The sequence below is a fragment of the Oncorhynchus tshawytscha genome, linkage group LG05 (assembly GCF_018296145.1).
Source record: "Oncorhynchus tshawytscha isolate Ot180627B linkage group LG05, Otsh_v2.0, whole genome shotgun sequence".
Classification (NCBI taxonomy): domain Eukaryota; kingdom Metazoa; phylum Chordata; class Actinopteri; order Salmoniformes; family Salmonidae; genus Oncorhynchus; species Oncorhynchus tshawytscha.
In genome coordinates this window covers 21,352,360-21,378,441 of record NC_056433.1, presented here as the reverse complement: position 1 = coordinate 21,378,441, position 26,082 = coordinate 21,352,360, and the positions used below count along the sequence as shown (strand labels likewise).

General features: G+C 44.3%; 1 protein-coding gene across 1 annotated transcript in view; it reads right to left on the bottom strand.

Moving 5' to 3' along the window:
* Positions 1-26,082, bottom strand: part of LOC112250144 (mannosyl-oligosaccharide 1,2-alpha-mannosidase IA) — a 174,697-nt gene that overhangs the window by 20,240 nt on the left and 128,375 nt on the right. Inside the window, exons 5-7 of the mRNA XM_024420035.2 lie at positions 24,250-24,344; positions 2,290-2,413; positions 1,887-1,980 (exon numbers count right to left, since the gene is read on the bottom strand). Coding sequence (XP_024275803.1) covers positions 1,887-1,980; positions 2,290-2,413; positions 24,250-24,344 — 313 coding nt within the window. The remainder of the gene's footprint in view (positions 1-1,886; positions 1,981-2,289; positions 2,414-24,249; positions 24,345-26,082) is intronic.

Genomic DNA, 26,082 nt, shown 5'->3' with positions numbered 1-26,082 from the left:
TCGGTTGTGTTTCAGAGGACGCACGGCTCCCAACCTATGCCTCTCCCGAGTCCAATACGGGAGTTGCTGCGATGGAACTAGACTAACTACCAATTGGATACCACGAAAATGGGGAGAAAAATATATAAATAAAGAAAATCCCTCTGTAGATGGGATGAATCAAGATGTCAGAGAGAATGAGAGTAAAGCAGGACGGCTGCCCTCCTCTTCCTCCCCTTCTACAGATCCACCCAGTGGCAGGAGATAGGCTGGACACACAGCAGTCAGTCATTAGGGGTGAACACGGCCCCTCTGTGCCTGCCCCCCCGGGACGACAGCAGAGACAAACACAAAGCCGGTTAGTACGCGTATTCATCAGACGTGACATTTCAGCAAGGGCGTAGAGGGGGCGGGGCATTCAATCATAGGAGTCACACACACACACAGACCTCACACTGGGATGATCATAGATCATTAGCATGACAGAGTTATTAGACACACAAAGATAGACTGCTGGTTCATGGGGACTGGGGAGAGACTGGCCAAACTGATCAGGGGAAGGACCAATGACTGTGTGAGAGTATTTGTGTTTCTGTCTGTCTACGGGGCTGGGGAGGGGAGGTAGTACCACATAGAATAGCAAAACAAACAACAAGGCTAAGATATGCATTCAAATGAGTGTGTGTGGTGTGTGTGTGAGAGAGAGGTGCAGTGGGTCCATCATTATGCTACAGCCAGAAGTGTATGTCTGAGTTAGCGACTGGTCAGGTCTGATCTGCACTATGCATCTCATTGACCTTTTGAGGGGCTCAGAGACAAACACACTCATTAATAAGGGGATCCATGGCAACTGCTGGGCACAGGGCTGTCTGAGCACGGACACACTTCAGGGTTCCTCCATTGTCACCCCCACCACCACCTCCGCCTCTCCCTAGCCACCTCACTTTGGCATAGATCAGGCAATCCTTGGGGCTGAAGCTTGTTTTGTCAAGAGTTGGCCTGGCTGGAGCTGGGTAATACCACAGTGGCAGTGGCTCCATACCAGTCAGGGATAGGGGTACTGAACTGTTGTGGTGCCTGAGTGGCATGACACTCATTTACCAAGTCAAAGGAGCAGGTGTTTGAGTTTGAGTGAGAGTGTAGTGTTGTGTGGAGGTATCAGGAATTAACTGTAGCTTTGGAGGACTAACTACTTTACTGGCAGCATTCAGACACCTGAACGCCACAGTCATTTTTAACCACTGTCATTAGCCACAGGCACTTCTTTCTCCCTGATGTCACTGTGTGGCATTAAGTTACATAATATTCTAATGCACAGCCCACGCCACCAGAGGTCATGTGTACCACTGGACTGACGTGGCTTTCCTGGCTGTAAATGGCTTGATAATTACAGGCTGCGGAACCGCAGTTGACAGCCACTGGTGTACCACTAATGGAAATGGAATGAGGTGAGATGGGAGAGAGGGACGATAGTGGTGAAAAGAGAGAAGAACGGGCCATATGGAAGATAGAAGTGAGACGGTTAATGAGTGATGTAGAGGGACGAGAGAGGGAGAAAGGAATGAGGCAGGAGAGGGGTGAGAGATAGTGAGAGGGAGATAGGAATGAGACAGGAGAAGGGTGAGAGATGGTGAGAGGGAGAAAGGAATGAGACAGGAGAGGGGTGAGAGATGGTGAGAGGGAGATAGGAATGAGACAGGAGAGGGGTGAGAGATGGTGAGAGGGAGATAGGAATGAGACAGGAGAGGGGGGGTGAGAGATGAGACAGGAGAGGGGTGAGAGATGGTGAGTGGGAGATAGGAATGAGACAGGAGAGGGGTGAGAGATGGTGAGTGGGAGAAATGAATGAGACAGGAGAGGGGTGAGATGAGAGAGAGAAGGGTCAGATGAGAGATAGGGGGACTTACGTTGTCCCCACTGTCCGCTGTTAGGGTTCAGGTAGTTGGGGTACAGTCCCTGGGGCTTATCAAGGCGATTCAGAACCTTCCGGATGTTCATGACCTAGGAGGCGGAACCAGAGAAATGAGTTTCTACTTTCTTCCTGCAACCTCATTGCCTCCTCATCTTCCAGCAGCACGGCACAGTAATGCACTTTAAATGGCCTTGCTGCAGGGACGGCAGTTAAGGGAGGTATAAGAGAGACGCCTCTGAATCATAGCGGAAAGAAGGCATTTATCTGCAGAACAGGCGTTAACAAGAATAGTAATGAAGGTTGCGGCTATGAATAACATTGTCAGGCTGGCTGAGTGCTCAGTTTAGTGTTAATGCACTGGAATGGAAACGACGGTGCTGTGGCTCCCTAGCTCTCACCTTCTCTGCAAAGGCTGGGTTCCCTGACAGCTTGGAGAGGTGCATGAACTCCAGGTGCAGGGTGCCGTACTCCGCCAGGATGCTGCTGCCACCAGACGCCCAAGGCCAGTTCCTCCCGATGCCACTGTAGACACAGAAGACAACACAGTTAACTCAGGTACTCCAAACAACCCCGTTGCAGCATAGGGGAGGCAGGTAGCCTAGCGGTTTAGAGCAAAAAGGTTGCTGGGTCGAATCCCAGAGCCGACATCGACAGGTGAAAAATGATGTGCCCTTGAGCAAGGCACGTAACTCTAATTTCTTCTGTAAGTCGCTCTGGATAAGAGCATCTGATAAAATATAGAACACAAAACAGAGCTCTACGAAATCTCAGGTACTCCAAACATCACTGCAGAGGAACAGGACCCCCCCTCCCCAAGTCAACCACTGATTCATGGGGTCAAACCTTCCTCTCCTCTTATGAATGTCGCATACAATACATCTGTTTAACATCATACCAAATTGACAGTGTGTGTGTCTTTACAACGTCCTGTACTGTCTGTCCACAGTGTGTGTCTGTAGGTGTCTGATAACTTTCTAAACAGCAGGTCCTGGTCAGAGCTGCCCTGACTTCTTTCTATATCTCTCCTGAGTCACCCTGATCGTACCCGCGTGTCAGTGCCCACTAACAGGACTAATAGCTACGTGTCAGCTTGCTAATGGTGCATAATCATTGACTCCACAAATAATGGCTAGTGTCACTATTGTTAGAGCACAGGCAGATTTCTGTCATTAACACCACATTAGTCAGGCTGGCTATTACAGGGGGCTGGAGGGATCAGAGGGTAAGAGCCAAAAACACATCCCCTGTGTGTGTGTGTGTGTGTGTGTGTGTGTTGCGGAAAGTGTACTTTACTCAGACACCGAAATTGAACTGGCATCCCAATGACTTCATTACGAAATCAAACTTGTTTGTAAACATTAGTATAACTAATTTGACCTTCCTCCGTGCCAATAATTGAGCTGAAGCTGTTTTCTGTATTTTAGAAAAGGGCTGATAAATCCCAACAGCCTACAGCTCTGAATTATTTCAAGAAAAAATACAGGCTGTCACATTCTGACCATAGTTCTGTTATTTTATTCTTTGTTTTAGTATGGTCAGTGAGTTGGCGTGGGCAGTCTGTTTGTTTTTCTATGTTGGTTTTTGTGTTCGGCCTAGTATGGTTCTCAATCAGAGGCAGGTGTCATTAGTTGTCTCTGATTGAGAATCATACTTAGGTAGCCTGGGTTTCACTTTTGGTTTGTGGGTGTTTGTTTCCGTGTGAGTGTTTGGGCCACACGGTACTGTTTCGGTTTTCATTTTGTTCACATCTTTTATTGTTTTGTATTTCAGTGTTCAGTTTGTTTCAATTAAATATCATCATGAACACTTACCCCACGCTGCGCTTTGGTCCTTACTCCTCCTCAGATGAAGAGGAGGAAATCCATTACACAGGCAGGCAATGCAGAAGCCTCCAGTCATTGGCAAGGTGTATTAATAAGGTCTTAGTATTGCCACAATGTCATCATTCCTAACGCTGAAATGATCTGCCACTATTGCTAATGATCTTGCTCTTGGCTCACACACACAGGTACCCTCACACACAGGTACATCTCTCTCTACACACACACACACACCCTCAAGCTCATATATACACACACACACACACACAGGGCCTTGGAACGTGAGCTTTCATCCATCAGTTCCTGTGGTATGGGCCATAGGGAAAGGGAGAGGGGGAGAGAAGTAGAAGCAGCCAGGAGCATGCTGCTCAGCCTCTAACACTACAACCCTTAAAGCAGTCATTTAGACTGCTGATGTTTATTTTTATTTTTAAATGTACTCTGCCATTTTGTCATCCCCCTCTGTCCTTGACTTTTCCTAAATAACTATATAACTATATATATATATATGTATAAAAACACACTGGTATTAGAATCTTAATATCACAAACAGAAATTGAGTTTCCCCCGTTGCCCCTCCTCCTCCCGACAGGACGGCCTGCTCGCTCCTTCTTCCAACAGTTGAAAGTGCAGTGCCCTATCTGGTAACTGTCTCGAAACCGAACCTATACCGAAACTAATTTCACACATGAAACAGATTTAGAAAAATGAAGTAAAGTATGATGGGGAGAAAGGGGGAGAATGGGAGAGTTGATGAGCGAGGAGAAGCAAACAATGCAGAATTATGTCATCACCAATTGTGAATAAAGAACAGGGCAGGCCATTCTATTGTATTGATCCATTCTAATTCTAATCTTAAAATGGTATGTACCCTATATCAGTCCACTGAATCAAAGCAGTCTTCAGTCCACTCTGACCTACTTGGAGTAGCCTACACAGTGAGCGCGTGAGTGAGTGAATGTGGTGATGAGGCTTGTGGAATCAAAGACAATATCTTCACTTCACTGTCAAGTTGTTTGCAAAGAAAACAAGTCTGGCCGGCACCATGAACAAAGTGAGACGGGAGCTCCCTCACTCTGCACAAAATAATGCACCTGCACAGCTGTTTACTCCATAACGCATAAGGCCACTTGGCGCTTCTAATGGTATTTAGGCTGTGTACAATCTGTTACCATGTTCTAACACATATGTATTCAGTTTCATAGGCTATTGTGTTACATATAAAAAATGTAAATAAATAAAAATATGATCTATATATATATATATATATATACACACACACAGTGGGGCAAAAAAGTATTTAGTCAGCCACCAATTGTGCAAGTTCTCCCACTTAAAAAGATGAGAGAGGCCTGTAATTTTCATCATAGGTACACTTCAACAACAACAGACAAAATGAAAAAAATCCAGAAAATAAAAAAAATCCAGAAAATAACATTGTAGGATTTTTAATGAATTTATTTGCAAATTATGGTGGAAAATAAGTATTTGGTCAACAAAACAAAGGTTTCTCAATACTTTGTTATATACCCTTTGTTGGCAATGACAGAGATCAAACGTTTTCTGTAAGTCTTCACAAGGTTTTCAGACACCGTTGCTGGTATTTTGGCCCATTCCTCCATGCAGATCTCCTCTAGAGCAGTGATGTTTTGGGGCTGTTGCTGGGCAACACGGACTTTCAACTCCATCCAAAGATTTTCTATGGGATTGAGATTTGGAGAATGGCTAGGTCACTCCAGGACCTTGAAATGCTTCTTACGAAGCCACTCCTTCGTTGCCCGGGCGGTGTGTTTGGGATCATCTGAAAGACCCAGCCACGTTTCATCTTCAATGCCCTTGCTGATGGAAGGAGGTTTTCACTCAAAATCTCACGATACATGGCCCCATTCATTCTTTCCTTTACACGGATCAATCGTCCTGGTCCCTTTGCAGAAAAACAGCCCCAAAGCATGATGTTTCCACCCCCATGCTTCACAGTAGGTATGGTGTTCTTTGGATGCAACTCAGCATTCTTTGTCCTCCAAACACGACGAGTTGAGTTTTTACCAAAAGGTTATATTTTGGTTTCATCTGACCATATGACATTCTCCCAATCTTCTTCTGGATCATCCAAATGCTCTCTAGAAAACTTCAGACGGGCCTGGACATGTACTGGCTTAAGCAGGGGGACACGTCTGGCACTGCAGGATTTGAGTCCCTGGCGGCATAGTGTGTTACTGATGGTAGGCTTTGTTACTTTGGTCCCAGCTCTCTGTAGGTCATTCACTAGATCCCCCGTGTGGTTCTGAGATTTTGCTCACCGTTCTTGTGATCATTTTGACCCCACGGGGTGAGATCTTGCATGGAGCCCCAGATCGAGGGAGATTATCAGTGGTCTTGTATGTCTTCCATTTCCTAATAATTGCTCCCACAGTTGATTTCTTCAAACCAAGCTGCTTACCTATTGCAGATTCAGTCTTCCCAGCCCGGTGCAGGTCTACAATTTTGTTTCTGGTGTCCTTTGACAGCTCTTTGGTCTTGGCCATAGTGGAGTTTGGAGTGTGACTGAGGTTGTGGACAGGTGTCTTTTATACTGATAACAAGTTCAAACAGGTGCCATTAATACAGGTAACGAGTGGAGGACAGAGGAGCCTCTTAAAGAAGAAGTTACAGGTCTGTGAGAGCCAGAAATCCTGCTTGTTTGTAGGTGACCAAATACTTATTTTCCACCATAATTTGCAAATAAATTCATTAAAAATCCTACAATGTGATTTTCTGGATTTTGTTTCTCATTTTGTCTGACATAGTTGAAGTGTACCTATGATGAAAAGGCCTCTCTCATTTTTTTAAAGTGGGAGAACTTGCACAATTGGTGGCTGACTAAATACTTTTTTGCCCCACTGTATATACACTGCTCATAAACATAAAGGGAACACTAAAATAACACATCCTAGATCTGAATGAATGAACTATTCTTATTAAATACCTTTTTCTTTACATAGTTGAATGTGCTGACAACAAACTCAAAAAAAATGATCAATGGAAATCAAATTAATCAACCCATGGAGGTCTGAATTTGGAGTCAAAATTAAAGTGGAAAACCACACTACAGGCTGATCCAACTTTGATGTAATGTCCTTAAAACAAGTCAAAATGAGGCTCAGTAGTGTGTGTGGCCTCCACGTGCCTGTATGACCTCCCTACAACGCCTGGGCATGCTCCTGATGAGGTGGCGGATGGTCTCCTGAGGGATCTCCTCCCAGACCTGGACTAAAGCATCCGCCAACTCCTGGACAGTCTGTGGTGCAACGTGGCGTTGGTAGATGGAGCGAGACATGATGTCCCAGATGTGTTCAATTGGATTCAGGTCTGGGGAACGGGCGGGCCAGTCCATAGCATCAATGCCTTCCTCTTGCAGGAACTGCTGACACACTCCAGCCACATGAGGTCTAGCATTGTCTTGCATTAGGAGGAACCCAGGGCCAACCGCACCAGCATATGGTCTCATAAGGGGTCTGAGGATCTCATCTCGGTACCTAATGGCAGTCAGGCTACCTCTGGCAAGCACATGGAGGGCTGTGCGGCCCCCCAAAGAAATACCACCCCACACCATGACTGACCCACCGCTAAACCGGTCATGCTGGAGGATGTTGCAGGCAGCAGAACGTTCTCCATGGCGTCTCCAGACTGTCACGTCTGTCACATGTGCTCAGTGTGAACCTGCTTTCATCTGTGAAGAACACAGGGCACCAGTGGCGAATTTGCCAATCTTGGTGTTCTCTGGCAAATGAAAAACGTCCTGCACGGTGTTGGGCCGTAAGCACAACCTCCACCTGTGGACGTCGGGCCTTCACACCACCCTCATGGAGTCTGTTTCTGACCGTTTGAGCAGACACATGCACATTTGTGGCCTGCTGGAGGTCATTTTGCAGGGCTCTGGTAGTGCTCCTCCTGCTGCTCCTTGCACAAAGGCGGAGGTAGCGGTCCTGCTGCTGGGCTGTTGCCATCCTACGGCCTCCTCCACGTCTCCTGATGTACTGGCCTGTCTCCTGGTAGCGCCTCCATGCTCTGGACACTACGCTGACAGACACAGCAAACATTCTTGCCACAGCTCGCATTGATGTGCCATCCTGGATGAGCTGCACTACCTGAGCCACTTGTGTGGGTTGTAGACTCTGTCTCATGCTACCACTAGAGTGAAAGCACCGCCAGCAGTCAACAGTGACCAAAACATCAGCCAGGAAGCATAGGAACTGAGAAGTGGTCTGTGGTCCCCACCTACGGAACCACTCCTTTATTGGGGGTGTCTTGCTAATTGCCTATAATTTCCACCTGTTGTCTATTCCATTTGCACAACAGCATGTGAAATGTATTGTCAATCAGTGTTGCTTCCTAAGTGGACAGTTTGATTTCACAGAAGTGTGATTGACTTGGAGTTACATTGTGTTGTTTAAGTGTTCCCTTTATTTTTTTGAGCAGTGTATATATATCTTATATATATATTCTAATGTTACCCAAGGCCTTCATAAACACAACCAAATCATGATAGCATATATGAAATGTATTAATTCCACAGTTAGAATGCTGCAGTCAGAATGACTGCTCATGAGCTTGAAGGGGCCCGTCGAGGCCCAGCGATTCTAGTGTTAAGGACAGGAGCATGGCTGTGCATAGTAATTACCCCCTCACCCACATGCTGTGCCAAAACTATTTGTTTTTCATTACACAGCTGATTAAATAATGTTACTGGAAAATCACACAAATACTGTATCAGAGAGGAAAGAAAATGGAGAGAAAGCGCCTGTTCTTGGGTCAGAAAACCTAATTGGTGTTTATGATTGAGACTTAATCAGATTGCCACAGCCTGGGATGGAGTTGATAAGCATGTTAATGATGGTGAGTCGTGCATGTGTGTTTATTTGTCAAGAGCGTATGTGCTCCGAGGAGGATCAGACGACAATTGTGCACCTGGTGCAGCAGCCGGCCAAGAGGCTGAGGGAGCTGGATGCAGGTAGACCTGCCATCTCTCCTTCATCTCCATAATGCTCCATTACAATACAGTGGGGCTCTTGCCTGTATTGTGGCACAGCACTGCCATGTCCTCTCTTTCCAGACTCGAAGAGCTGCATTAAACCTGAACAATCATGTGGACTGCTCTGTGCTCTCCCTCTCTATATCTCCTTCTCGGAGTCTTTCTCACTCCCTCTATATCGCTGTATCTCTCTGACTGTCTCCCTACTTCCCCTCGCGGAAGACACCTGGAGATATCACCATCCATCCATCTGATGAGAGCTAAATCTCTGAGGAGAGCTAAATCCCCAGGAGGAATAACAAGAGGGAGCCTAAAACCAGCACAGGGCTAAACCTAAAGGGACAGGGCTGAGGGAGGGGGAGGAGTGGGGTTGAAATGGCACATTTACAGTACAGTGTAGTACAGGGAGGGACCCCTACTGAAACATACCGTTCCAGCTGGATGTCCTCTCTCTCCCTCTACCTCACCTTACTGCTCACTCTCCAAGTTAAAACTTGAATCAACTTGAAACTATCCCTCTTCCTCTCCTCCCTCTCTCTGTTTAATACAGAATGCTAATGATTGCCTAAGGTCTGAAGTGTGTGGGCACTGGGTAGGCTGCAGTCCAAGTTCGGTGGTATTTAGCCGTTCCTCTTAAGGGAAAGAAAGAGAGATGCAGGCTGGCACTGACAAATCTGCAGCTCTGAGTACATAATGGAGTGGCTGACAGGACCTTGAGAGAACACAAACAGCCTGCTGGACAATGAACTAACAGTGGCACTGTGGTAAAGTCCACTTCACTCCAGTCAGGTGCCAATGTTTTTATGTCTGGGTAGCGTCTATACAGAATGGATACTGAAGCTTTGGCTCACTGCTTCCTGATGTTAGCTCTTAGTTCCAAACTGGATCTCTCCTCCATATCTCTTCCTCTCTCCGGGCAAAAGGGGAGCTATAGATCCAGAGTTAAGGGCTTAATTAAGGGCTTAATTCTTTAAATCATGCCAGCCTTTGTCAGGGGGTGCTAAGGAGGCTGGGTGGGGTATTTGGGGATCCTAGTGGGAGACTACCTCCAGCAGCTGTAACACTATTGGCCTTTTTGTATACTTCAGAAAATCACAGGTGTCTGTAATCATCTCTGGCCCTCTGTGTTGCCTTATCTCATGTAAAATATCAAATAATATTTAAAAATATAAATAAAATATATCATTGCTGTAAAACATTATCCTAAATATAAACCATCAACTTAGAGAATACCATTGGTGTTTAATGTGAGGGTTTCAGCATGAAATATCCTTTATATATATATATATATATATATATTTTTTTTTTTTACACACTCATTTATTTTACTATGTCAATATGTCTTTGTTGTAAATGTTTAGTCGCCAAACTGGTATCAGTTGTGAAAAGTCAATAGTTGGAAGAGTTGCAGAGTTAATTGAAAATAATGCCATTGTTCATTAATGTTTTTTTCATCAATTAGGCTATTTTCTCTTGAACAATATGGTCTATCTACTAGAAACTCAGACAACATGACACAGATATAAAAAAATTATACTATTTATATGAATCATTTTTTAAAAGATATTTAATTATAAATTACGAAAGTTAACATAGATTGCCATTGACGACCTCTTAATTACCAAAATTACAGAAGATTCTGGTAATTCTCAACCCTTCCCTTTGGCCCAGTGGCACCAATCCTCTCACCATCAACTATCAACTTCGGGCTAACCTGGTTTCATCAGTCCAGAGCTAAAAACGGCTGATGTAATTCATATTTGAATTACAGCAGATGAAGCGGTGCCCCTGTGTCACAGTGTGGAAAACCTCAAGGGCTTTTCTAATTGAGCCACTCGGAATCCAGGCATATTAATCAAACCACTTTCCCCAGATTCCCAGGATTGATTGCACAGCCTGAGAGTGAACCGCAATGAGGAAATCTGCTAAAGCTGGTGTATTTCATGCCAATACGGAGGGGAAAAAAAGAGTTAGCGTTAACTTTTTGTGATGCTGGCGTATTTCATGCCAATACGGAGGGGAAAAAAAGAGTTAGCGTTAACTTTGTGTGATGCTGGCGTATTTCATGCCAATACGGAGGGGAAAAAAAGAGTTAGCGTTAACTTTGTGTGATGCTGGCGTATTTCATGCCAATACGGAGGGGAAAAAAGAGTTAGCGTTAACTTTGTGTGATGCTGGCGTATTTCATGCCAATACGGAGGGGAAAAAAAGAGTTAGCTTTAACTTTGTGTGATGCTGGCGTATTTCATGCCAATACGGAGGGGAAAAAAGAGTTAGCGTTAACTTTGTGTGATGCTGGCGTATTTCATGCCAATACGGAGGATAAAAAAAGAGAGTTAGCTTTAACTTTGTGTGTGATGACATCCACCTTAAAGTCAATTAGATTGGAGAGTAATTTCCTGCTTGACATTTGATCAGGGGGGAAAAAGGGGAATTCAAAAAGACATAGATCAAAATGGAGCCATTGTTCCCTGAGGAGGGAGACTAATGTTTAATTATAACGCTAATACATCAGACCTGGAGTCTGGCCTTCCTGGCCCTGCTCTCTGTCCCCTGAACAAACGCTCCATTAAAAAACGGCGCAGTGTGGCTAACGTCATTGCGTCTACAACGAGGTACCAATATAGAACCTGTTTTATTGAATCACCACCTACTGAGGAGAGCAAATCTACACCAAGGCATTGTGAACTGTTGACAGTAAATTAGATTTACGGGAGGCAGACACTTCAGTTTAGCCGGTTCAACAGAAATCAACATCTCCTCGCATTTGTTAGAAATCAAGAAGCCTTCGATACGTTAAACCTACTCATGGCTTTTATTTTCTCCACTTGCAATTACTGATACTTGATTTCATACTTTGCATGATAACTTATCTTCACCTGTCCAACACGTCGTTTGGTGAAATAAATATACAATTTGCCAATCATAAGCATGGATGCTGCTGACAGCACTGTTGTTATGGCGTCGTGAATGTTTTTTGTTGCTCTCTATTATTCTTTTGTACTCTTTCTAAGAGTGTCATTTTTCGGGTTGTTGCTAGCATCAGTAAGTACCAGGGGTAAAGCCCTTCATTGCTGGGTGATATTGCCACGCCGTCCACTGCTCTCTGCTCAGGACCTATAGAATGGAAGGGCTTGATGGGTAAATGGGACTAGTGATGCCCTTTAAAACAACAACATTTTTCTTGGACATGTAAAATCAGCTTATATTCATTTCAAATGTGAACACTACCAGATCAGACTGCTATGCTGCTGGAGCGTATTTAACCAATAAGGCATGCGGAGGTGTGGTATATGGCCAATATACAACGGCTAAGGGCTGTTCTTAGGCATGACCCAGTTTATAATGAACAATTACCTAGGCTCCAAAGACCAGTGGTGGAAAAAGTACCCAATTGTCATACTTGAGTAAACGTAAAGATACCTTATAAAAAATGACTCAAGTAAAAGTCAGTCACCCAGTGAAATACTAGTTAAGTAGAAGTCAAAAAGTATTTGGTTTTAAATATACTTAAGTATCAAAAGTAAATGTAATTGCAAAAATATACTTAAGTATCAAAAGTAATAGTTTAAATAATCTCAAATTCCTTATATTATGCAAACCAGACGGCATGATTGTCATATTTTAATTTACGGATAGCCAGGGGCACACTCCAACACTGGAGACAGATGAAGCATGTGTGTTTAGTGAGTCCGCCAGATCAGAGGCAGTAGGGATGACCAGGGATGTTCTCTTGGTAAGTGTGTGAACTCAACCATTTTCCTGTCCTGTTCAGCATTCAAAATGTAACGAGTACTTTTGGGTCAGGGAACATGTATGGGAGTAAAAAGTACATCATTTTCTTTCGGAATGTAGTGGCGTAAAAGTCAAAGTAGTCCAAAATATGAATAGTAAAGTAAAGATAACCCAAAAAACGATTTAAGTAATACTTTAATGTATTTTTTACTTAAGTATTTTACACCACTGCCAAAGACAGAAATATTACCCATGAGGTTATTTGACCACATTAAATAATGACTGCAATTTAAAGCCAGATATTCAATCATGATTAGCCTTTGAGTAAAACAAAAGCAACCTGTTCTGAATGCTAGTGTATGCTTCAATTCCACACTGCACAGCAAGGTACAGTCAATATACAAAAATAACATTGCAGCAATTAACTTCATAAGCAGTGGGGTAAGGAGGTGGTAGGCTGTTACCCTTGCTGTGCTGGTTTTCACCACCCCCACTGGCTTGGATGGATAAAAAGATTACTCACAGCAGTGGCCTTTAATTATTTTCCTAACCGGGGAAAGCAATAATAACAGCAAGAATTCTAGTTTCTCACGACACAACGTGGACATTTGTCACTGGAGTCTTAGTACTTGTCGTTATGTCACCATACTATAATTTGTCAATCAAATAAATAATTACTACATTTTTGTGTGACATTGCTATGGTTTTCTTGGTATTGTTCCACTAGCTTCTTATACATGCTATATAAACATGTGATCTTGCAATGGCTTATCTAGAATAAAATATAGGCCTAGTTTGCCTCTGGCCAAAGGAAAGATCAGTACAGCTGCCCCAAAACTCTGGAACACTCTCGCCCCAGCCACCCGCAACTCTGACTCACCACCTTCAAAAACAATATAATTAAAAACACCTATTCAGTCTGGCATTCCTCTCAGCTTAGCTCTTACATGCTGACCACACTGCTCGCGAGCATCTGCGTAGCCAGGCGCTAAAATAGAACTTGGTTCTTATTTTTTAAATATTCTTTGCTGTACAGTGTCCTTGTTTTTCGGGGGTGTTTAAATTACATATATTATTATTATTAAAGATAAAAAAAACAAGAAAATCATATAGTTGACACCGTGCCATGTGTGAGAATGCGGACCCACGCACGCCCTCGCATACACTCACACACACGCATCGCCGTGTGCCCCTGACCAAGCACCCTCTAACAATTTCCCATTTAATGGAATTTAGGCAGGTTAAGTCAAGTTAAACTGATGTCAGGCTTTGGCGGCAGGGAAATTTGATTTGAGAAGCCTTTATCTTGTTTATGGTCCTAATAAAAGTAAATGGGAGAAGGTGTGGAACATAGATAAGCCCAAGGAAATGGGGTCAAAGAAAATATTTGTGGGTGTTGAACAGAGGGGGAGGGTTCATTGGCCAGCACACTTTGACAGTCCAGGGGGAGGTTTCCAACTACCGTTACCACAATTTCTAACTAGCATTAGCGTAATGACTGGACGTCTATGGGACCAGCTAGCATGCAATGGTAGTTAGTTTCGTGAACCAATGCTACCTCTAACACAAGTTCATCTGACTCTGGGAAAGTAGATAAAGGGCCTCATTGCCAAAATCCCAAATGATCCCTTTAAGAGCACACACTTCTGTCCCACCTGAGAGCTAGCATTAACAAAGAAATGGTTGGATGTTTATTAATGAAAAGCATTTCTTCTGTAAAACTTTTGACTAGAGATACTTTCTATAACCTCTGAAGAAAGTCGTCCGTAGAACGCTTTTGAATTTGTAAGCTCACTTCAGAGAGTCTTGATAGGGTCACACTATGACACTTTTATGTGAGGTTAAAGAAATGGACAGTCCAAAGGGTTTTGGGAATTTGGAGGGATGAAGCTTAGAGACTATTGGAGAGCTGCTGAGGGTGAGAGGGGGCTACTGTGAGGGGCTGCTACTGTCCCAGTACATCGCAAGGCTTCTTCTGACCATCTTCAGACAAGCTGAGAGGGTGTCTGTCTGTCTGGTACACCTGCAGCAGACACTCACATTACTGTCAACTCCTCAATAGGACTGGAAATGTCCTTTCGCTCCATTACTCATCCTCATCTCCCTAAACATTAGATGGCTGTCACAGAGTACAGTGTTTTTTCCCCTAGAACAAACCCACCCACCTAAATATAGGCAATTATTACCGCGGCTTGAGTACATTTGTAATTGCTCCCGCGTTTCAAACAAACTGCTTCAGTGGTTTTGAAACTGTATCATGTATCATGAAAGTAATGTCTGTTCCATTTGACTTTCAGAAAGGAGAAAATAGCAAACGCAAAAGTTAAGGGAAGAATTGTGATAGTGTTTGATTTCACATAAAGGAATCTAGTCATGTAGCTAGCACAAATATTTTACCATTGCCTCTTTGATGAAAGGTTGAATTAATATTTACGTAAAAACACAATCAGCTAATTAAATAATCCAATCCCTCTGGTGTAGATTTGCTTGATTATTCTAGCGGTATGATTCTTGTCGTTTAATGTAAACCACAAGATGAAAATACTTTGTTCAAGAACAAAGACATCACCTCCACTCCATGGGAGGATGAAAAGGGGGACAAACAAACAAGCAGAGAACAGAAGACATGAAGCCAGTCAGATTGATTACGTGACCCAGGAACAACAATTAGTGGTAGCAAGCCTAGCGGTAGCAAGCCTAGCGGTAGCAAGCCTGTATGCCAGGAACTCTCTACCTCGGTGTTCATAGGAGAACCATCCATCTGTGACCTGAGAGGGCCTCTCTCACCTGGATAGCGATGAAGACACACAAGGATGAAGCAGAATCCCATTTCCTTTTTTGCTCAATTACCAACCATCAATGGCCTCAATGAATGCGCTCTGGGCCAGTCCATGCTCACAGTGATTTGCAAGGCTAGGATCATCTGGAAGTCCATAGGAGGGAGGATGAGGAGGAAAGGATAGAGGTAAGGGAATATGGACCCAGAGAGAGAGAGTGAGAGCGAAAGAGGGGGCGTGATTTGACCACGCTCCCTTCGGGTACACCCAATGCCACAGGCCCGTTCTAGCTCAATCTGGGTCAAGGTTGTGGCACGGCGCTAAGAGTAAAATCAATAGTTTTCTTGTTCACCCAGCCCTGGTTCTTTCCATCCTTCTTTCATATGCTGGATGTGCATGGATTGGAAGAGGTAGCCTTTAAAAGCCTCTGTATGCAACCCACCTCATGTGTCACTCTGCTAGCAGCTTCCAGCAGTTAATGACTGTTAGTGGAGGTGAAGTTCTCTCTCTTATGTTAATTTTTGATTTATTTCACCTTTATTTAAGCAGGGAGTCATGCTGAGACCCAGGTCTATTTCCCAGATGAGCCCTGCATGAACACATCAATAAACAACCATTACACTATATACGGTGCATTCGGAAAATATTCAGATCCCTCGACTTTTTCAACATTTTGGTACTTAACAGCCTTATTCTAAAATTGATTAAATCGTTTTTTTAATGACAAAGGAAAAACAGGTTGTCATCTTTTCAAATGTATTAAAAACAAAACAGAAATATTACATTTACATAATTATTCAGACCCTTTACTCATTACTTTGTTGAAGTACTTTCAGTACTTTACTTCCGGCGCCGACAGAGATGGCCGCCTCGCTTCGCGTTCCTAGGAAACTATGCAGTTTTAACGTGTTATTTCTTACATTGGTACCCCAGGTCATCTTAGGTTTCATTGCATACAGTCAGGAAGAACTACTGAATATAAGAGCAACATCAACTCACCATCAGTACGACCAGGAATATGACTTTCCCGAAGCGGATCCTGTGTTCAGCCTTTCACCCAGGACAACGGAATGGATCCCAGCCTGTGACCCAAAACAAAGATGTCGTAAAAGAGGGAAGCGAGGCGGTCTTCTGGTCAGGCTCCTGAGACGGGCACATCGCGCACCCCTCCCTAGCATACTTCTCGCCAATGTCCAGTCTCTTGACAACAAGGTTGATGAAATCCGAGCAAGGGTAGCATTCCAGATGGACATCAGAGACACTAACGTTCTTTGCTTCACGGAAACATGGCTCACTCGAGAGACGCTAACGGAATCGGTGGAGCCAGCTGGTTTCTTCACGCATTGCGCCGACAGAAACAAACATCTTTCTGGTAAGAAGAGGGGCGGGGGCATATGCCTTATGGTTAATGAGACGTGGTGTGGTCACAACAACATGCAGGAACTGAAGTCCTTCTGTTCACCTGATTTAGAATTCCTCACAATCAAATGTTGACCGCATTATCTACCAAGGGAATTCTCTTAGATTATAATCACAGCCGTATATATTCCCCCTCAAGCAGACACATCGATGGCTCTGAACGAACTTTATTTGACTCTATGTAAACTGGAAACCACATATCCTGAGGCTGCATTCATTGTAGCTGGGGATTTTAACAAGGCTAATCTGAAAACAAGACTCCCTAAATTGTATCAGCATATCGATTGCGCAACCAGGGCTGGTAAAACCTTGGATCATTGCTATTCTAACTTCCGCGACGCATATAAGGCCCTCCCCCACCCTCCTTTCGGAAAAACTGACCACGACTCCATTTTGCTGCTCCCTGCCTACAGACAGAAGCTAAAACAAGAAGCTCCTGCGCTCAGGTCTGTTCAACGCTGGTCCGACCAATCTGATTCCACGCTCCAAGACTGCTTCCATCACGTGGACTGGGATATGTTCCGCACTGCGTCCAACAACAACGTTGACGAATACTCTGATTCGGTGAGCGAGTTCATTAGAAAGTGCATTGAAGATGTCGTTCCCATAGCAACAATTAAAACATTCCCAAACCAGAAACCGTGGATTGATGGCAGCATTTGCGTGAAACTGAAAGCGCAAACCACTGCTTTTAACCACGGCAAGGTGACGGGAAACATGACGGAATACAAACAGTGTAGCTATTCCCTCCGCAAGGCAATCAAACAAGCTAAGCGTCAGTATAGAGACAAAGTAGAGTCGTAATTCAACGGCTCAGACACAAGAGGTATGTGGCAGGGTCTACAGTCAATCACGGATTACAAAAAGAAAACCAGCCCCGTCACGGACCAGGATGTCTTGCTCCCAGGCAGACTAAATAACTTTTTTGCCCGCTTTGAGGACAATACAGTGCCACTGACACGGCCCGCAACCAAAACATGCGGACTCTCCTTCACTGCAGCCGACGTGAGTAAAACATTTAAACGTGTTAACCCTCGCAAGGCTGCAGGCCCAGACAGCCTCCCCAGCCGCGCCCTCAGAGCATGTGCAGACCAGCTGGCTGGTGTGTTTACGGACATATTCAATCAATCCTTATCCCAGTCTGCTGTTCCCACATGCTTCAAGAGGGCCACCATTGTCCCTGTTCCCAAGAAAGCTAAGGTAACTGAGCTAAACGACTACCGCCCCGTAGCACTCACTTCCGTCATCATGAAATGCTTTGAGAGACTAGTCAAGGACCATATCACCTCCACCCTACCTGACACCCTAGACCCACTCCAATTTGCTTACCGCCCAAATAGGTCCCCAGACGATGCAATCTCAACCACACTGCACACTGCCCTAACCCATCTGGACAAGAGGAATACCTATGTGAGAATGCTGTTCATCGACTACAGCTCAGCATTTAACACCATAGTACCCTCCAAAGTGCCCTCCATAGTACCCCCCCTGGGTCTCGACCCCGTCCTGTGCAACTGGGTACTGGACTTCCTGACGGGCCGCCCCCAGGTGGTGAGGGTAGGTAACAACATCTCCACCCCGCTGATCCTCAACACTGGGGCCCCACAAGGGTGCGTTCTGAGCCCTCTCCTGTACTCCCTGTTCACCCACGACTGCGTGGCCATGCACGCCTCCAACTCAATCATCAAGTTTGCGGACGACACTACAGTGGTAGGCTTGATTACCAACAACGATGAGACGGCCTACAGGGAGGAGGTGAGGGCCCTCGGAGTGTGGTGTCAGGAAAATAACCTCACACTCAACATCAACAAAATTAAGGAGATGATTGTGGACTTCAGGAAACAGCAGAGGGAGCACCTCCCTATCCACATCGATGGGACAGTAGTGGAGAGGGTAGTAAGTTTTAAGTTCCTCGGCGTACACATCACGGACAAACTGAATTGGTCCACCCACACAGACAGCATCGTGAAGAAGGCGCAGCAGCGCCTCTTCAACATCAGGAGGCTGAAGAAATTTGGCTTGTCACCAAAAGCACTCACAAACTTCTACAGATGCACAATCGAGAGCATCCTGTCGGGCTGTATCACCGCTTGGTATGGCAACTGCTCCACCCACAACCGTAAGGCTCTCCAGAGGGTAGTGAGGTCTGCACAACGCATCACTGGGGGCAAACTACCTGCTCTCCAGGACACCTACACCACCTGATGTCACAGGAAGGCCATAAAGATCATCAAGGACAACAACCACCCAAGCCACTGCCTGTTCACCCCGCTATCATCCAGAAGGCGAAGTCAGTACAGGTGCACCAAAGCAGGGACCGAGAGACTGAAAAACAGCTTCTATCTCAAGGCCATCAGACTGTTAAACAGCCACCACTAACATTGAGTGGCTGCTGCCAACACACTGACTCAACTCCAACCACTTTAATAATGGGAATTGATGGAAATTGATGTAAAATATATCACTAGCCACTTTAAACAATGCTACTTAATATAATGTTTACATACCCTACATTATCCATCTCATATGTATATGTATATACTGTCCTCTATATCATCTACTGCATCTTTATGTAATACATGTATCACTAGCCACTTTAAACTATGCCACTTTGTTTACATACCCTACATTACTCATCTCATATGTATATACTGTACTCAATACCATCTACTGTATCTTGCCTATGCCGTTCTGTACCATCACTCATTCATATATCTTTATGTACATATTCTTTATCCCTTTACACTTGTGTGTATAAGGTAGTCGTTTAGGAACTGTTAGGTTAGATTACTCGTTGGTTATTACTGCATTGTCGGAACTAGAAGCACAAGCATTTAGCTACACTCGCATTAACATCTGCTAACCATGTGTATGTGACAAATCAATTTGATTTGATTTGAAGCACCTTTTGCAGCGATTACAGCCTTGAGTCTTCTTGGGTATGACGCTACAAGCTTGGCACACTTGTATTTGGGGAGTTTCTCCCATTCTTGCATGGGCTCATTCCTTGTTCAATAATAGTGGTTAATGTGATTTTGAATGACTACATCATCTCTGTACCCCACACATACGATTATCTGTAAGGTCCCTCAGTTGAGCAGTGAATTTCAAGCACAGATTTAAGAACAAAGACCAGGGAGGTTTTTCAATGACTCGCAAAGAAGGTCACCGATTCGTAGATGTGTAAAAAAAACAATTATCCCTTTGGTGAAGTTGTTAATTAGGCTTTGGGTGGTGTATCAATACATCCAGTCACTACAAAGATACAGGTGTCCTTCCTAACTCAGTTGCCGGAGAGGAAGAAAATTGCTAAGGGATTTCACCATGAGGCCAATGGTGATTTTAAAACAGTTAGAGTTTCATGGTTTTGATATGAGAAAACTGATGGTTGAATAATTCTTTAAAGAATAATGGGCAAATATTGTACAATCCAGGTGTGCAACGCTTACCCAAAAGACTCACAGCTGTAGTCAGCGCCAAAGGTGCTTCTAAAAAGGTTTCACTTAAGGGTGTTAATACATGTGTAAATTAGATCATTCATTTTCAACACATTTGCAAAAAGATCTAAAAACGTGTTTACTTTGTCATTATGGGGCATTGTGGGTAGATGGGTGAGAAAAAACATTGAATCAATTCTGAATTCAGGCTGTAACACAACAAAATGTGGAATAAGTCAAGGGGTAAGAATACTTTCCAAAGGTACTGTAGCTGTCATCCTCGTTAGAAAGGGCTGGAGGGATGGACAGGTTTATACTATAGGTGTAGGAATATCCCTCTGCAGATACTCTACAAAACTGTCTACATGTTGATTACATATCATCTACTATAACTGTAATTTCAGTGTTGAAGATGTTGGGAATGGTCTTCTACAACATTAAAAATCCCTTGGCTTCACTTAACTGTTTTCTGAGGAGTGTGAAAAAGGAGAGGGAAAACTGCCCGTGGCTGTCTGCAATTGGGTTACTGGTTCTAACACATCTGAGAACGTGTCCCTCCATTTAAAGTGGGACAAAGTACAAACGCCAAAATAGCCCAAACGTTCCTCCTTCTATTACAGGGTAAGTGTCATCTTTTAAATTGGGTTACAGTGTTGCTGTCAACATTTATTGGGTCAAATACATTATTTACCAGGTTACAGCAGTAGCCAGGTTAGGAGCCTTTGTACTTTAAAAGGTGAAGAGCCATCATCTGTAAAAACACAACCCCTAATATACAGAACCATCCACACACACACAAAGATGCAACAAAAAATACAAGTTGTTGATACATTTTAATCCTCTCTTTCTATCTGCAGCGATACAACAGTGAGTTGTAACAGAGATTTGTTTAGCAACAAGCATCCACAAAATGAAAAACACAGGGAAGAGGGCTGGCCAGGTATAACCTCCAACAAGAAAATGAGTTGCATACAAAGAGGCTTTTGACAGCCACATAGTTTGCCTCGTTAGTCCTCACGTTAACGAGAGAGAATGAGTAAGAGATCTGCTGTGTTTCCTAACAAACATAACACAGCTCACTGTAAGTGAATGGAGGTTCTGCCTACTGATACACATCTGTTTCTAGACAGCAAGTAGACATATGCCAGCTCTGCATTAACGTGTGTATACTTTGTGAAACCTATTCCCCTTTCCCATATCCAGTTTATTCGCTCATATGCCTTAGCATCTCCATATCAGAAATTACATCTGTGGTTGAGGTCTGGTGGGCTCTATATAAGCTAACCCAGTTATGGTTCAGTGACGTGGGTAAATGCATCATTACCACCTATCTGTTGGGGCTCCTGGGGGCCTGTGGTGGGGTGAGGACCATGCCTGGGCGGGCGGCAGTCCTCTGGGGCCTCAGATCTAACTCCAGGAGACTAGTAGCTTCAACCACCAGGTGATGATACGTGAAGAAAGCCCTTCATTCGCCATAAGCAGGGGAAATTAATTTGTTACACCGACCCGCATGGCCATCTCCAAGACAACCTGGGTTTTAATTCATATCTGACGAACTGGGCCGAGCACTCACTGGCGAGAAAAACGAAAAGAATGCATTCAGATGAATCCTGCGATTACAGGGGGAGAGCTTTGAGACAGGTTTTCTCCTCCCTCCTGGCTAATAAAAACAGCCATCAGACAGTGTGTAGGTATCTGAGAAAATATAACATGCAACATATTAAGCTAAATACATTTATTTAATTCAGTGCAGTAGCAGTGACAAGCCACACACATGTTCAGTTTCTGTGATATTGATAAAATCCCTCTCCCTGTTCTTTGCTGTGCTGAGGGTTGTGTAGTGAGCAGGAATTGTTAAGAGTGAGTATGGTATGCAAATAAGGCCTCTCTCAGCCATTGGACTGCCGGGGTTGAGCACGCTACACTAGCTGCAGGACTGGAGCAGACAGGACAGATGGGACATAACAGAGAGGATGTTTATTCTCATAGCTGAGACTAGCCACTGGCGTCACACGCCCCCCTGTTCTTCCTCTCCCTCCCTGCTTCATCCCCCTTTTACCCACCAGGCAGCAACTTGTTTAGCGTCTCTGGAAAAACAATTTCCAAACCCAATAAAAATCCTCCAACAGGTTTGCCCCTGGAGAGTAGCAGCTGACCCTCTATCCTCCAGACTCCATCCCGTCTCCCTCTCTCTTTTCTGAGGGAGGTGGGCGGATAGGTTTGTCCCTTCAGGGGGGATACGGTAAGAGCGAGGGTAGTGATGGAGGGAGGGGAACAAGGAGGTCCAGGGAGGGCAGTCTATGGATTTGTTAGCCGGGACAACACATGACCTTGACAGCGCTGCATTGTTTTGAAGCGGTTTCTGTGTAGAGCTGGAGAGAGGGAGCCATGGCAGCTATGGACACTATAGTCGAGACGCTGAGCGGGGGCCATTCAGAGTAAGGTGCAGGCAGGATAATAATCTAGAGGCAGGCTCCATTTGCGAGAGAGCATCATAACAAAAAACTTGGTCCAGACAAGGTGTAGTCAAAACACTGACTTATCAATGGCAGAGCCCAGAACATCGATACACAGACAACATTCCTCCCTTCTGTGGTTTGGGGGATGGAATAAAGGAAGCAGAGACTGTACTTCGCAAAACAACTGTGCTTTTATGTGCCACTATGCTATCAGAGCGGAGAATACTTTAAAGCCGGGGAGAAAGACAAGTATTTGCAATAGTCTGTGCAGTTAATGTAACCGAGGGAAACAGAGGGAGGGAGAGTGAAACTATTGAAGGTAGGGTGATATCAAATTAATGTTCCACATGCCTGTATCGCTAGAATCATGAAAAAAATAAAAATGTATTAACGTTCTGTCTTTTTGGTCTAGTCTTCTTTGCTGCTTCTGTGCTGTGTGGAGTGTGCAGCTTCCCACCTGCACACAGACACCAAGCCCCTCCCCCTGCCACTCACAACAACAGAAGGAGAAAGATAACTTCTTCCTCTCTGACAACAAGCAGTTTAAACACGCTACAGAATGGGTCATATGGACACCAAAACGCTTAGAGACATTATTTTACTGTAATAGACAACTTAACCTTTCCAACCATATCCTTTATGTCTCAACTACCAAAATATAAACAGAGCAGACCCTACTAAAACAAGAGTATTAATGATTGTGGAAAATTCATGCTCAGTTACAGTTATGCAGCATTGCAGTACCACATACTGCTAGAAGCATTTTAGCCACAGACTGTTTTGTACTAGCTGTCTAGTCTGAGTTTTATAAATGTGCAATGAGCATTAAAAGATGCATTTAAATAAAGAACTGGCAACTCGTTCTCATTCTGAGAAATGAGCATCTTCTTATCCAGATAGGCCAGTAGATTCTATTCTCTAAACAAAGTGAACAGGCGGTGTTCAACTGTTCAACTGTTCCACCTTCCACCTTGTTAGCAAGCAAATAGATCCAAGTTGACTAGACTTTAGCTTGCTACTTACTAGCACGTGCGTTTGTGCTTGAGAGATTGTTTATGAGACCTGTGTTCATTATATATAATGCCTGCTACAAGAAGAAGTTGTTCATTATTAGTGGATTTGCATGGTTCTAGTTAAATTTGTAACAAAAAGGGCATTTTCATAAACAGACTTGAAAGCCAGATCAGTGATTATTGCAACAACCAAAAAAGCAGGTTAAACTATGATCAAATATTTAAATGATTAGTGCGTCTTATGGTTGTGGAAGGCTTATATTTAGCCTAGGTATAACTTCACAAGTCCCTGAATTCAGTAGATTATTCCTGACTGTTTGAAATGCAGTGTGTTGACCTTTAATTGTGCAACAAAGCAAATTTAGAGATATGTCATGAAGTGGCCATAATTTAGGAAAAAAAATGAACCAGATATGATCGCCCAGCCCTAATTGAAGGCTTTTGGTCTTTACTCCTGTGAATGGAGTACAAGGACGAGTGATGGAAGGGAAGAGTGAGCTGTTTCAAGCTGCTCAGTGGGTGTGTGTCATGTCTGTAGAGGTGCAGGGTCTAGGTATTGTCCTCTTCTAAATGTATAATGAGTGATGTTCCACTATTGGGAATAGTGATTTACTTGTAGTAGAGTGGGCAGACTGTACAGTGTGTATATAAACAGACAGACATGTGCTGTATGAGTGCAGGACTCACCTCTTCAGGTTTAGGAGGGCCCAGGGGATGCCTGTGGGGGTTTTGAATGCAGGCAACAGCTTCTCTCCCAGTTCTATGGCCTTCCTCCTGAACACCTGCCAAAAAAACAGAGAGAGACTCATCAGCAAAAACAATCTCTTCATGTCATTCCGTCAATGTCTAAGAGGTGGTGACAGGGATCCTTGGACAATGGCCATAAAGCTCTTCCTGTCACATGGGCCTTTATTCTCACATGCAGCATGGCCCTGCTTCCTGTCAGAGAGTAGGGAAAGAAGAGGCTGTTTCCTGGTTGGTGTGTGTGTGTGTGTGTGTGTGTGTGTGTGTGTGTGTGTGTGTGTGTGAGAGAGAGAGAGAGGGTGAGAGAGAGAGACGGAGAGAGTGAGAGCGCAAGGCAGAAAGGAACAGAGAGAGTGAGAGGAAAAGAAAGACAGGGAAAGAGACCGGAAGAGTGAAACAGAGAGAGAGTGTTTAGGCCCGCTTCCTGCACCAGGCTGATAAGAACTAATCAGATAAGAGCAGAGCAGAGCGTGGAGGCTCTGAGGCCTTCCTTCCCATCCTGCACTGCACTCTGGTCTGCTCTTCAACGCTGAGCTGCCTCACACCACCTCCCTCTCTATGCCTCCTTTCTTCCCACCATCAAAGCCCTGGATATACATCTATCAACCCCTTCAGATCAGGGACAGGAAAATGTCACCATGTCACGAGAGCTTTACATTAAATCATATACAATGACACCAATATACAATGACAGGTAAGGCATCAAAGGCACTTGTGCATCTTCCCGTCTATGTTGAGTCCTGAGAGGATTCCGTACTGTAGGAAATAGGAATACTCATGTAGAATAAATACATTCCCTATGAAGAATCCAGAAGTTTCTGTGAATGCACTCACTCTTGGGGAGATGCCCCAGTCAATAATCTGAATTTCATTCAGACATTTTGGCTCTCAGGAAAAGTGCTCTGTGTGCAACTAAATGCAGCCTATGAGTGTCTGAATGAAATTCTAATTATTGGGATCTACTGTAACTAACCGAGATAACAAAGCTGTACACATGATCGCAACTGTGTGTTCCATCATCACATGTTCCTGTACTAGTTCTGAAGTGACTTGGAGCTGTCAGAGGAGGTCGTAAGACGCTGTGAAAAACAGGGAGTGTTGGTCTTGGATATGCGCGGAGACGTCTCCAAGCAGCAACAATCCGGTGTGTCACTGCCTTCCGAGGGACCTGTGCCACATGGCTTCATGCTAATCCAATTGTTGTGAAAAGATATTCTCTCCTCTATGAAGTATTAAAATGGCATATGTCCAGCCTCTCAATAGTGGGGAATGTCTCACTAGTACCAAACTGCACAAAGACGAGAGGGCACGAATGAATAAGTTAAAACAGCAACAGAGTCGGTCTGTTGAAAGTCATTTAATGGGGTCTTTTCAAAAAGCAGATGTAGATGATGTATAAAGAGTACAATCTCAAAGGCAGGAGCTGGTGGTCTTTCAAAAGAGGCATTCAGGAGCTGCGTAGGTACAGGGTGGTGCTTTCCCCCATCGTTTCATTCACTGGACACCCGGCTGAGACTAGTGCCCTACTCAAAAAAACACAGCCTCCAAATAATCTCCTGCTGTGCCCTTGGAGTCTCTGGACAAGGTCACCTGTTAACCTGCTCTACTAATAATCACAATGTCTCCCGCTGTGTCCTTGAAGCCTCTGGACAAGGTCACCTGTTAACCTGTTCTACTAATAATCACAATGTCTCCCGCTGTGTCCCTGAAGCCTCTGGACAAGGTCACCTGTTAACCTGTTCTACTAATAATCACAATGTCTCCCGCTGTGTCCTT